Here is a 13,527-nt window from a genome sequence, read left to right on the forward strand (position 1 = left end):
TGACATTTTAGTTGTTTTGCAACGACATTTATTCCAAAAAATTATGTGTGAAAGTCGCCGACATAAGTTTGAGCCAAAAGAAAGAAGACCACACTGATCCGGTCAGGAATGTTCATGTTAAATTATCTAGGGAGCCGAAGAGAAAATGTTGCGACTGACATCACGCTTTCATGCATAGGTAAATAAACATTTTCAAGAAAAGGGTATGTAGTATTAAACTATCAAACCATCCCCTAACCGTAACCGTAGTCAATGTCATTTGCAGTTAATGTCAAGATCTAGACGAACACTGAAGAAATGCGCAGCGATTGATAACTGGCGAATACCCGCAGTAACACTTCCCCGGTTATCCAACGGTGGGGATGGGAGTGGGTAAATGAACATAGACGGCCATGATGAGAGATTAAATGGCGTGTGGGGTTTGTTGGGGAACGTAGCAGAAATTTAAAAAATTTCCTACGAGTCACCAAGATCTATCTATGAAGAGACTAGCAACGAGAGAGAAGGAGAGTGCATCTACATACCCTTGTAGATCGCTAAGCGGAAGCGTTCAAGAGAACGGGGTTGAAGGAGTCGTACTCGTCGTGATCCAAATCACCGGATATCCTAGTGCCGAACGGACGGCACCTCCGCGTTCAACACACGTACAGCCCGGTGACGTCTCCCATGCCTTGATGCAGCAAGGAGAGAGAGAGAGGTTGGGGAAGACTCCGTCCAGTAGCAGCACAACAGCGTGGTGGTGATGGAGGAGCGTGGCAATCCTGCAGGGCTTCGCCAAGCACCGCGGGAGAGGAGGAGAAAGAGAGGTAGGGCTGCGCCAACAGGAGAAGAACTTCGTGTGTTGGGCTGCCCCTTTGCCTCCACTATATATAGGGGAGAGGGGGGGGGCTGCGCCCCCACCTAGGGTTCCACCCTAGGGGCGGCGGCCAGCCCTAGATCCCATCTAGGGGGGCGGCCAGGGGGGGAGAGGGGAAACTTGTCCCCCAAGTCAGGTGGAGGCGCCCCCTCCCCAAACCCTAGGCGCCTTGGGCCCTTGTGGGGGGGGGGGCGCACCAGCCCACCTGGGGCTGGTCCCCTCCCACACTTGGCCCATGCAGCCCTCCGGGGATGGTGGCCCCACTTGATGGACCCCCGGGACCCTCTCGGTGGTCCCGGTATGTTACCGATAAAACCTGAAACTTTTCCGGTGACCAAAACAGGACTTTCCATATATAAATCTTTACCTCCGGACCATTCCAGAACTCCTCGTGACGTCAGGGATCTCATCCGGGACTCCGAACAACATTCGGTAACCACATACAAACTTCCTTTATAACCCTAGCGTCATCGAACATTAAGTGTGTAGACCCTACGGGTTCGGGAACCATGCAGACATGACCGAGACGTTCTCCGGTCAATAACCAACAGCGGGATCTGGATACCCATGTTGGCTCCCACATGTTCCACGATGATCTCATCGGATGAACCACGATGTCGAGGATTCGATCAATCCCGTATACAATTCCCTTTGTCTAGCGGTATTGTATTTGCCCGAGATTTGATCGTCGGTATGCTGATACCTTGTTCAATCTCGTTACCGGCAAGTCTCTTTACTCGTTCCGTAACACATCATCCCGTGATCAACCCCTTGGTCATATTGTGCACATTATGATGATGTCCTACCGAGTGGGCCCAGAGATACCTCTCCGTCAACCGGAGTGACAAATCCTAGTCTCGATTCGTGCCAACCCAACAGACACTTTCGGAGATACCCGTAGTGCACCTTTATAGCCACCCAGTTACGTTGTCACGTTTGGTACACCCAAAGCATTCCTACGGTATTCAGGAGTTGCACAATCTCATGGTCTAAGGAACTGATACTTGACATTAGAAAAGCTTTAGCATACGGACTACACGATCTTTGTGCTAGGCTTAGGATTGGGTCTTGTCCATCACATCATTCTCCTAATGATGTGATCCCGTTATGAACGACATCCAATGTCCATGGTCAGGAAACCGTAGCCATCTATTGATCAACGAGCTAGTCAATTAGAGGCTTACTAGGGACATGGTGTTGTCTATGTACCCACACATGTATCTGAGTTTCCTATCAATACAATTATAGCATGGATAATAAACGATTATCATGAACAAGTAAATATAATAATAATAACTAATTTATTATTGCCTCTAGGGCATATTTCCAACAGGGTTAACTGTCGTAATTCAAATGTACTCCCTCCGTAAACTAATATAAGAGCGTTTAGAATACTAAAGTAGTGATCTAAACGCTCTTATATTAGTTTACAGAGGGAGTACTCATCACCGTTTATGTTCTACCTTTTCCACTACTCTGGCTCGAACGGGGCATGTTACAAGCCAAACACAAGAAATAAAAGAGTAAGAAGAAAGCGATCCTAACTTTATCTAGTCACTCTAGCTAGGGTTCTCTACTTTCGTTCTTCCCCGACCACGTCCGATCCCGTCCCCATCACCGTATCAAGAGGAACTGATCAAGCGGCTCCGCCGGCGCATCACCGCATTGAGAGGGCATCATCACCATCCATCCGCCGCCATCACCGCAAACCCCATCTCCATCTCCTTGCGACACGTTAGCCGGAGCGGACTCATCTTTGTATCACTTTGGGGCTACCGCCGCCATGCTCATCATGATTCACCCGGCGACGTTTGTGCCTTCGATGGTACTCCCTTCGTTTCAAAATAGATGACTCAACTTTGTACTAACTTGAGTCATCTATTTTGGAATGGAGGAAGTACAAAAAAACCAAAACCCATGAAAAATAAGAACACACACAGTAATAAGAAAGAAAAAAGAAAAAGAAAGCAGTTTTCACTCTTCACCTCGTTGCCGCATTTCGCTCCTTGGTTCTCTCCGACGCGCAACGAGTCACCCACCCGGAGTCCGTCCCCAGTCCACGGCGAGCTCCGCTTCTCTTCCCCGACGCACGGCGCGGCGCGGCGGAAAAATTAAAGCGGGCACGCGGAGGGGGAAAAAAGCAGTCTTGCACGCACGCACGCACGAACTCCCACTCCCCTCCCCTCCCCGCCGTCTCCCCCCGAGCAGCCGCTCGCCGGATCTCCGCCCCAGATCCACCCCCCATGACGACCTAGCTAGCCGGCCGCCACCCGCCCGCCCAAATGGGCCGCCCCAGGCCGCTCACCTCGGGCGGCATCGACCCCATCGCCGAGGAGTCGTCGCCGTCGCGGTCGCCGCCGCACCACCCCGCGCCCTGCGCCGACCCGGCGGCCCTGGCCTGCGCGATCTCCGCGCAGGCCAGCGCGGTGCTGGCCGTGATGCGCCGGGGCCTCCGCCACCCGCGCGCGGACGACGCGGCGGCCGACCACCCGCTCGTGGCCTCCCTCAAGGCCCTGCGTCGGCTCGCCTTCGCCGCCGCCTCCCCCCAACACTCCCCCTCGCTCCCGGCCGCCGCGCTGCGGCCCTTCCTCGACGCGGTGCGCTCCGAGGACGCCGGCGCCGACGCCACCTCGGCCGCCCTCGCCGCGCTGCACGAGGTCATGGCGCTCACGGCCCCCGCCCTCCCGGGCTCCGCGCTGCGGGAGGTCGTCGACGCCGTCGCCTGCTGCCGCTTCGAGGCCGGCGCCGACCCCGCCGCCGAGGAGGACGTGCTCGTGCGCATGCTGCAGGCGCTGCTCGCCTGCCTCCGCGCCCCCGCCGCCCCCGCGCTCGGCGACCAGCACGTCCTCACCGCCGTCAACACCTGCTTCCGCGTCGTCCACCAGGCCGCCGCCAAGGGCGACCTCCTGCAGCGCTTCTCCCGCCACGTGATGCACGAGCTCGTCCGCCTCGTCTTCGCCCGCCTCCCGCAGATAGGCGCCGGCGGCGACGCCGACGACGCTGCCGTCAAACCAGAGGTATGCTAAGTTCTTCGTAATGTCAGCTTCTGCTTCCGCTATTTTTAGTTACAAATGCCACTCAACTCCGCATTTCACTCTTAAAACGAACACAGATTTACGATTTTCATTTGCTGTATCCAAGAATGCAGCAGCATTGCACACAGTATATGCTACTCCATGAAACACAATATCGCAATTATTGAGAAAGATGCATTCAACCTAACTGATTATGCCGCACTGGTCCCGACCAACTGATCAAGTGAGATAAGAGATACCACTCAATTGGGTAGGGCAGAGAGGCAGGGAAGGCGATTGTTTTTCCTACTGTTTGAACTAAATGATGCACAAAAAACCTAACCCCATAATGTTATTGAGTATGCGAATACTGCAATCGATGTTTGAGCCCTCCAGAGTGATGTTTATCCGGCACCAGCATGACCGCGTCATGCAAGACAATCTTAGGGCAGGTTTAAAACACATAGCTTCAGCCCTTGCAAGTCTCCTATAAGTAGACAAAATATAGCTTCTTTAAATATGTGCAAGACTAGTATGGTCAGGAAATCTCAGTTGGTTGCAAACCAAACAAGAGGTCTGTTTTGACAAAATTTTGGATGGTCCAATGGCCACAATCCAAACATAAACAAGGTACCAAAAAATTTGACGCTTTGGTCACACCAAATTTTTGATGGGGCTAGTTGGGGCTCAAACCAAGCATACCCTTTTGGTACAACCAGTTCATTGGATATCCCAAAAAGTGTTGAAAAGTTTATGCCAACATTCACACAAGATCCGTCTACCACGACATGGAATTTCAGATCCATTTGCTACTATTCACCGCCAAATTTGTCATTTTGTTACTCGACCTGTGATTCAAGCTCAGAATTTTTTATTCAAATTAGATGCAATCTGTAGAACTGCTATCAAAAGAATTCAGAATTTAAACAAGCTTTTGGATCCCTGTATGGGCTAGCGCCGCAGATCACACCTTAGGTCCTTATCTTATACAAGTTTGGGATTTTGGTTAGCTTCTTGGCATTTATTTTTATATCATGTACGTACCATTCTCATGTATTAGATGACATTTTTGCTCCATTTGGTTACAATTGATTTCTGTGTTGTACTCGTGCAGATGGGTGGCATGGATAAGAATCATCCATTTGGTATTGGGCAAATGGAAAATGGAAACGGAGGCTATGTGTCCGAGGCAGGTACACCTGATGAGAATTCTCCGGATGGTAGTGTCCTTGTTGTGGAGCCATATGGAACTCCTTGCATGGAGGAGATTTTCCATTTCCTATGCTCTCTCCTCAGTGGTGTCGAGCTGAACGGGTATGATGAAGGTCAACCTTTGTTTGCTCTGAAGTTGATCAATTCAGCGATAGAGCTTGGTGGGTCTGCAATTGGGAGGCATCCAAAGGTGCTGTCGCTGGTCCAAGATGAGCTTTTCCGAAACCTAATGCAGCTTGGCTTATCGATAAGCCCGCTTACTCTTTCGGTGGTGTGCAGCATCGTGTTGAATCTTTACCATCACCTCCGTAATGAGCTCAAGATGCAGCTTGAGGCCTTTTTTTGTTGCATAATTCTAAGGCTCGCACAGCCCCGATTTGGAGCAACATATCATCAGCAGGAGGTTGCAATGGAAGCTCTTGTGGACTTCTGTCGACAGAAGAATTTTATGGTGGAGATGTATGCCAATCTTGACTGTGACATAACATGCAGGAATGTGTTTGAGGAGCTTGCAAATCTTTTATCAAAGAGTGCATTTCCTATTAACTGCCCCTTGTCTTCTATGCACATTCTTGCTCTGGAAGGCTTGATTGCTGTGATTCAGGGAATGGCTGATCGGATTGGGAATGCAACCTCTGGCCCTGAACTAAGGTCTGTGGAACTTGATGAATATGCTCCATTCTGGACTGTTAAGTGCGAGAATTTTTTGGATCCTCAGCATTGGGTGAAATTTGTCCGCCAAAGGAAGTATGTCAAGAGGAGGCTAATGATTGGCGCTGATCACTTCAACAGGGACCCGAAGAAAGGTCTGGAGTTCCTTCAAGGCAATCATCTGTTGCCCGAGAAGCTTGATCCGCAGAGTGTGGCTTGTTTTTTCCGCTACACAGCTGGTCTGGATAAGAATCTCGTAGGAGACTTTCTCGGCAATCATGACGAGTTTTGTGTTCAGGTGCTTCATGAGTTTGCTCAGACCTTTGACTTCGAGGAGATGAACTTGGATACAGCTCTGAGGTTATTTTTGGAGACATTCCGACTACCTGGAGAATCTCAGAAGATACAGAGGGTTCTTGAGGCCTTTTCAGATAGATACTATGAGCAGGCTCCGCAAGCTTTTGCAAATAAGGACACTGCTTTGCTGCTGTCTTACTCAATTATAATGCTGAACACTGATCAGCATAACATGCAGGTGAAGAAGAAGATGACCGAGGAGGACTTCATAAAAAACAACAGGAGCATAAATGGGGGTAGTGACCTCCCACGTGAGATGTTGTCTGAGCTATACCACGCTATCTGCCGAAATGAGATTAAGACCACGCCCGAGCAGGGCATGGGATATTTGGAAATGTCTCCCAGCCGTTGGATAGACCTAATGCGGAAGTCCAAGTCAACACCCCAGTATATTGTTGGTGATTCTCAACCTTTCCTCGACCACGATATGTTTGCTATCATGTCTGGCCCTACTATTGCTGCCATTGCAGTGGTATTTGATCATTCGGAACATGAAGAAGTTCTGTTGACCTGTGTGGATGGCTTCTTGGGCATCGCAAAGATCTCAGCATTTCATCATCTTGAAGACGTTTTGGACGACCTTGTTGTTTCTCTCTGCAAATTCACCACTCTTTTGAATACCTCTTTGGTCGAGGAACCAGTCACTGCCTTTGGAGATGATCTGAAGGCTAGATTGGCAACTGAGACACTGTTTACCATAGCTAATAAATATGGGCATTACATACGTACTGGTTGGAGGAATGTACTGGATTGCATCCTGAGACTGCATAAGCTAGGGCTTCTTCCTGCCCGTGTTGCTAGTGATGCAGCTGATGATTCAGAAGTTTCTGCTGAAACTGTCCAAGGAAAGCCTGTTCCTAGCTCAATCTCCACATCTCACGTTCCAGTGATGGGTACCCCTCGGAAATCCTCTGGGCTCATGGGAAGATTTAGTCAGCTACTCTCGCTTGACAGCGAGGAACCAAGATCACAACCAACTGAGCAGCAACTTGCTGCCCACCAGAGGACTCTTCAGACAATCCAGAAGTGCCGCATTGATGGCATATTTACAGAGAGCAAAGTTTTGCAACCTGATTCACTATTGCAGCTTGCCAGGGCACTGATATGGGCTGCAGGGCGGCCTCAAAAGGTTGCCAGCTCGCCAGACGACGAAGACACAGCAGTATTCTGCTTGGAACTCCTCATTGCCATCACGCTTAACAATCGAGATCGAATTGTGCTCCTCTGGCAAGGCGTATATGAGCATATTGCCAACATAGTTCAGTCCACAGTCATGCCATGCGCCCTTGTGGAGAAAGCTATTTTTGGCCTTCTGCGGATATGCCAGCGGTTACTTCCATACAAAGAGAACCTTGCTGATGAGCTGCTGAGGTCATTGCAATTAGTTCTGAAGCTGGATGCACGTGTAGCGGATGCATACTGTGAGAACATCACACAAGAGGTTGCACGGCTTGTCAAAGCAAACGCGGGACACATAAAATCGCAGATGGGTTGGAGAACTGTGGTGTTGCTGCTCTCCATTACAGCTCGCCACCCAGATGCTTCAGGGGTAGGCTTCGAGGCTATAATGTTTATCATGTCAGAGGGTCACCTTTCAAGATCAAATTATGCCTTCTGCATCGAAGCGTCGAGGCAGTTTGCCGAGTCCAGGGTTGGTCTAACAGACAGGTCTATTCGCGCCCTGGATTTGATGGCTGATTCGGTCACTAATCTCGCCCGGTGGTCGCAAGATACAAAAGAGGCAGGCGAAGAAGCTGATAGAGGGGTGGAAGCAATCAGGGAGATGTGGCTCAAACTGCTGCAAGCGCTGAAAAAGCTGAGCCTGGACCAGCGAGAGGAGGTGCGAAACCACGCATTGGTTTCGCTCCAGCGATGCCTAACGGCGACCGAAGGGATAGGCCTCCAGTCCGCCACATGGTCGCACGCTTTCGACCACATCATATTCGCTTTGCTGGACGACCTGCTGGAGATCGCCCAGAACCACTCGCAGAAGGACCACAGGAACATGGAAGGATCCCTCGTGCTCGCCGTGAGACTGGTAGCGAAGGTGTACCTTGAGCTGTTACCGGACCTCTTCGGGCTGAGCAGCTTCTGCAAGCTGTGGCTGGGGGTCCTCAGCCGGATGGAGAAGTGCATCAAGGCCAAGGTCTGGGGCAAGCGCAGCGACAAGCTTCAGGAGCTGATCCCGGACCTCCTCAGGAACGTCCTGGCCGCGATGAAGGGCAGGGGGATCCTCGCCAAGAGGAGCACGATAGGGGGCGACAGCCTGTGGGAGCTGACGTGGCTCCATGTGAACAACATCTCGACGGGCCTGCAGTCGGAGGTGTTCCCGAGCCAGGAGTATGAGCCGCCGAGCAATGCCGGTAGCCCGAGAGGGGGGCTGAACGATGCCGAGATCAAGAACTAGAAGAAGCTCATTTCAACAGGGACGTTAAGGTTTTGATATTGTAACCGCATTTCGCCGCCTCCATTGTATGTATATTTGTTCTGTCCGAGTTGAGTTGCTGTTGTTGTGTAAAACGATGTGAGCAGATTGACATGTTTGCGCTGCTGACCTGATGAGTAGCTGTGATGCACGTATCATCATCAGCACTAAAAATGCTGTTGTTTCGCAAGTTTGTGTGCTGGTTTGTATAAATTTGGCTCATTTTTAAATTAGGGCTCCTTTGGAAGATATGCTTTTTGCACCGGTTCTACAGGAAATCTTTCCTTGTACTCCGTCCGTAAGAGCGTTTAGATCACTACTTTAAATGCTCTTAATGATCTAAACGCTCTTAACAAAAATACAATTTTATTTTGTTATAACCCAATAAGGCTGACAGTTGGGACGGTTTTCAACGAAACCCAGTGGAAAAATGGTGCTAGTACTAAATCAGCGACAATTAATATGGTTTAGAGAGATTATCAAACCGGTTTCCTTCTAAATGGAATCTGTACAACTTCTGCTTTTTTTAGTTCCATGGCATCAAATTTCAGTTCATGTCTTCTATTCTCATCACATTTGTTTCAATCGTGAACATAATTCGAAACATGGCACAAAAGAGATATGACGTGAATAATAATAATTTACAATCACACGACAACCCGCTATCATCTTTTTATTGAGTTGCATACTTAAATACAACGGAGACACAACCCGGAAGCAGCACAGCACAAAAAAACGCAAAAGTAATTCTCGAGAGGATTCAAATCTCGAGAGGATTCAAATCTCCTCAATAATCACAAACCACCCAAGAAGACCTCCAGGCCTTCAGGGATGTGTTGCCCCTCCCTGCATATGATCATTGGCCGGTGCCGGGTTGACCACCGGGATATCCAGGCTGCTGCCTTCCGCCTCCGGGGAGACCTCCCGCACGTCGGCGATCAGCGCTTCCGGCTGCTGGAAGCTGCCCCACTCCGGGTCGCCGATGGGGCGGATGTCCACCCCGTCCACGGCCAGCTGGACCTCCGTGCTCTCGCTCGAGACCACGACCGATCTCGAATCGCTCACGCACGCCTTGTCCACGTCGTCGTCCGATGCGTCGACGTGCTTCGTCAGCGGAGGGGAGTTGTCGGCGCCGGAGCATGACTCGGATCTCTCCTCGCATACTTGCTTCGTGCTGCTTTGTTCTCTGCATCAGTATGGTTTTATCTTTTAATCATCACGGGTAATGCATAATGTAAATTCACATAGATGTCTACTCCCTCCGTCCCATAATATAAGAGCATTTTTTACACTACACTAGTGTCAAAAATGCTCTTATATTATGGGAAGGAGGGAGTATATTCTATGAAGGTTTCATTTTGAAATTGTGTGCGGAAGGAATGAGACGGGGACAAAAACCTCTGCACTTGTGATTGGAGAACACCAATAAGGGCTAAAAGTTCCTCCTTTTCTTTCTCAGCAGCATGCAGTTTTTCAGCGGCTTCCTTGATCCGAACCGCGGCATCCGCTTCAGACACCCTTACCTTCTCCTCTGCTCGAGCAATTGCTGCTTCCTGTATCACTGCTTGCTCTCTAGCTTTTCCTAGTTCAGTGCGCCACATATATGCTTCCTGAAATGCGGCATCTCTTTCCTTCATCAACTGGTCGTTCTCTTTGCTCAGGCTAATTACCTTCTCTTCAGATTGTCGTAGCTGCCATACATCCATCAACCATATTTAGCATTAGAGTTCAGAGCACTTAAATCTTCCAAAATAGTAATAAGCAATACAAAACATAAAATTGACCTTTAGCATGGATTGTTCCATTTGTGTTTCCATTGCTTTTTTCAGACGCTCAATCTCTGAACATAGAAGTCGTCTCTGTTCATCGATTGTATGAGCTGCAGACGCTGCTGCTTCTGCAGCCTCTGCGGTCTCCGTTAACTTCTCTGCAATTTCCTGAATTGTGGCGTCACGAGCACGAATGTCCTTAGCCAAATGCTGCAACTCCTCATCTTTCACTCGGAGAGTCTCCTGGGAAACATTAACACAGTACACAAAGAATTGACCAAATCAATGCCCGTGTATATAACAAGGATACAGAATTATGTAGCTACCATCACACCACCATACAACTTAGTGCCCAAAGATGTAGCCATTTAACAGAACTAGACATGGTAATCAAAGTTTAAGAGATTATGCTGGTCAGTATATAGTTGGAAGGATGACATGCTAGCCACAAAACAAAAGGTCAAAATTGCATACAATAAGCAAGGAGTATTATGTCCAAACAATGAATTCCTCACGTTTACTAAGAATATGTTAGTCTGGTCTAAGACAACCGGGCTAACATTAAAAATGGCAGGGATGATGAATTTGTAATTTTTGATGACAATTACAATATAAGGAAACCAATAGAGAGAACAGTGTGACCATGGTTTGCAACGGCCTGTATGATATCAGTGATTTGGTGCTGGTGTGAATAATGAATTATGTTTGAACAATAAGTGGACTGTACATATGTGAACTGTGTAATAATAAAATAAAATGCTTATTACAATATAAACATATTCAAAAATAAAGCAATATATATTATTAAGAAGTGACTCATGAGTCATGACAGCTCAGCAATGAATCATGCTGGAAAATTTTGTTTGTATGGTCACACCAGCCACAGTTAATAACAATACGGAGCAAGAGATTCAGATAAGAGATTTATCTATCTAGGCCGAGATGAATGCATACCTTCATGATAGTTAAATCATCAAGTTGACCCACATTCGAATTATTTGTACCCAACCCAAGAGCTGCCCTCATTGAAACCTTCAGTGCTGCATCTATCTCCTTCATTGCCTCCAAAGCAGTTGCATTAGCATTAGCAACTGCAGTAGCAACCGTGCCTAATGTAGAAGGAGAGCCATTCCCAGCTAAAGAATTTACTGCCTCTTTATGCGCTTGTAGTACTAACTGAGTTGCACTGTTAATTAAAGATATCATCAGTACCAAATAGTTCAACAACTGTATATACTATAATATTTAGTTTAACTACTGAAAGAAGATTATAGCATAGCCCTGCAATGTACCAAGCTAGTTGGGACCAGGACTCCTAAACTTGAAAGCAGTTCATGGCAACATATAATTATTTGGTTCCATTCAAAAGCACTGTCTTCTAGTTATACCTTACTGGAATACAGAATTAAGAGGTGCATATACAGTGCAAAAATGCAAACTCTAATCACAGGCTGTACAATGAATGTAACACATCGTTTAAATCTGCACCATGAGAGTGCTCCCTTCTACTGGGATAGTGGCACTGTTAGCGATAATCCCATTCACATTGATTGAACGGCTCACCAAGTTTGCATGTTTGCGTTGAGTTGAGCATTTGCCCTAGATACTATACTGTAGAATCATAAAATAAATTTGCAAATGCCTGTACAGAGCATACAATAATATTTTATAGGTAATAGATCGGAAAACTTACTGCAATGTAGATACCCAAGCTTTGGCAGCACCAGGAGTTTCAGCGCAAAGAAAGTAATCTTTTTTCTGAGGAGTTCCAATGTCTGCTAGAGTAAAGGAATGCACCAAAGACTAGAACGATATAGACAGCTTGTAAAAAAAAAGCTTAAAGCTCATCAGACGTATACAGGATACAGAAACAACATCCGTCATACTTTGGCGTGCCTCTGTAAGAATTGAAGTGCTAGTTATACAACCTTCAAAGTTAGAAATAAAGTAGCAAGAAAAAATTATATTCCGGGACCAATCTTACTGAAAATTTACAGGAGACAAAGTAATGGTGCTTGAAGCATCAAATATAATGGTTCCCTTAGCGGCAGTTTCATTCCTCCGAAGTCTGGAACAAGAAAAACACAAAGGATCAGGAGATAGCTGGAGAAATGTTGTTTGGCATTGTAAGTTACAAAAAAATGTGGTGTTCTGTACTTGTATTCCATCTTGCCAGACGTTGGGTCCAATATTATCCATCTTTCGTTCCATTTCCGTAACTGTTTGGAAGAAGATAATATCAGTTCAAAAGTGAAATCAGCAGATCACTGCTCACAAGTAAGAAGCTAATCGGCAGAAAATTATATTCACCAGGATCCTCTTGGACTCATTTGGAAACAGTTATTCAAAGGCTGGCTATCAAATTGTAAGGCCTAGGTACATCACAATCAACCAGATGGAAAAGAAAAGTACACCTCCCCTCCTTGTATGGTGTTCGTAGCCAACCTATCAAATTGTAAGGCCTAACACGCCGAATTGAGCCATTAAACCTAAGTTTTCGACGGCTGCACCCCTCACTAGTTCAAATCTACCAGCAAAATCGAACATTCACACGCCTGATAATAAATAAACCCCTATATGATATCACCCAGCGTCCCAGAGATGAGCGCCATACCGTCTCAGATCGCTTCAGCAGGGGGCCCTGCAGCAGGTACCTCCCGGATCCCGTCGACAGCTGCCGCTTCACCTTCTCCAGGCTGCTCTCCGTGTCCCTGACCCTCTGCAGAATCCCCCACCCCCGCCCGAGCAAATCGTCAGAGAAGACAGACACCAACCAAAGTCGGGAAATTTCAGAGGCGTGTGGACCGGGGCGAGAGGGCGGCGCACGTACCGGGGAGCTGCCGTTGGTGGACATGGCGGGGGCGGCGGGGCCGGGGCCGGGGCTAGGGTTTTGGGGGCGGAGGCGACGGCGACGGGGCCGGTAGGTGGTGGTGGTGGAGGGTCGACCGGCCGGTGGGGGCGTTCAGATCGATGGAAATTTCGGTGCCGGAAATGCTTCTGCTACGCTGCCACGAGCTACCCGCGAGCTGTGCTGGCCCCATGTCGCGTGGGCCCGCCGTGCGTGCGTGCGTGCCAGCGAGCAGCTTCTTGGTTTGTGGGGCACGCCAGGACTGCGATGTCTCGTGTGTTGGACAAATGATTTTGTATGGACATGCTGAATTTTAAGTTCAAACACAAGTTTCATTTTAAGTTCAAACTTAAAAAAATGCCAGAATCTTCTTAATCACAACACACACAAATTAC

General features: G+C 48.2%; 2 protein-coding genes across 2 annotated transcripts; one reads left to right on the forward strand and one right to left on the reverse strand.

Annotated features, from left to right (window-relative positions):
* Nucleotides 1-2,866: 2,866 nt before the first annotated feature.
* On the forward strand, nucleotides 2,867-8,777 carry LOC119294587 (ARF guanine-nucleotide exchange factor GNOM-like). The gene is made up of 2 exons (XM_037572799.1): nucleotides 2,867-3,873; nucleotides 4,985-8,777. Exons 1-2 carry the CDS (start codon nucleotides 3,139-3,141, stop codon nucleotides 8,495-8,497), a joined length of 4,248 nt encoding a protein of 1,415 aa, XP_037428696.1. The 5' UTR covers nucleotides 2,867-3,138; the 3' UTR covers nucleotides 8,498-8,777.
* Nucleotides 8,778-9,112: 335 nt separating this feature from the next.
* Nucleotides 9,113-13,216, reverse strand: LOC119294589 (switch-associated protein 70-like). The gene is made up of 10 exons (XM_037572800.1): nucleotides 13,115-13,216; nucleotides 12,899-13,003; nucleotides 12,442-12,503; nucleotides 12,269-12,352; nucleotides 12,151-12,182; nucleotides 11,978-12,059; nucleotides 11,239-11,470; nucleotides 10,300-10,527; nucleotides 9,914-10,206; nucleotides 9,113-9,701 (listed from the first exon to the last, which is right to left on the reverse strand). Exons 1-10 carry the CDS (start codon nucleotides 13,136-13,138, stop codon nucleotides 9,341-9,343), a joined length of 1,503 nt encoding a protein of 500 aa, XP_037428697.1. The 5' UTR covers nucleotides 13,139-13,216; the 3' UTR covers nucleotides 9,113-9,340.
* Nucleotides 13,217-13,527: the final 311 nt, after the last annotated feature.

Source organism: Triticum dicoccoides, chromosome 4B (assembly GCF_002162155.2).
Source record: "Triticum dicoccoides isolate Atlit2015 ecotype Zavitan chromosome 4B, WEW_v2.0, whole genome shotgun sequence".
Taxonomy (NCBI): domain Eukaryota; kingdom Viridiplantae; phylum Streptophyta; class Magnoliopsida; order Poales; family Poaceae; genus Triticum; species Triticum dicoccoides.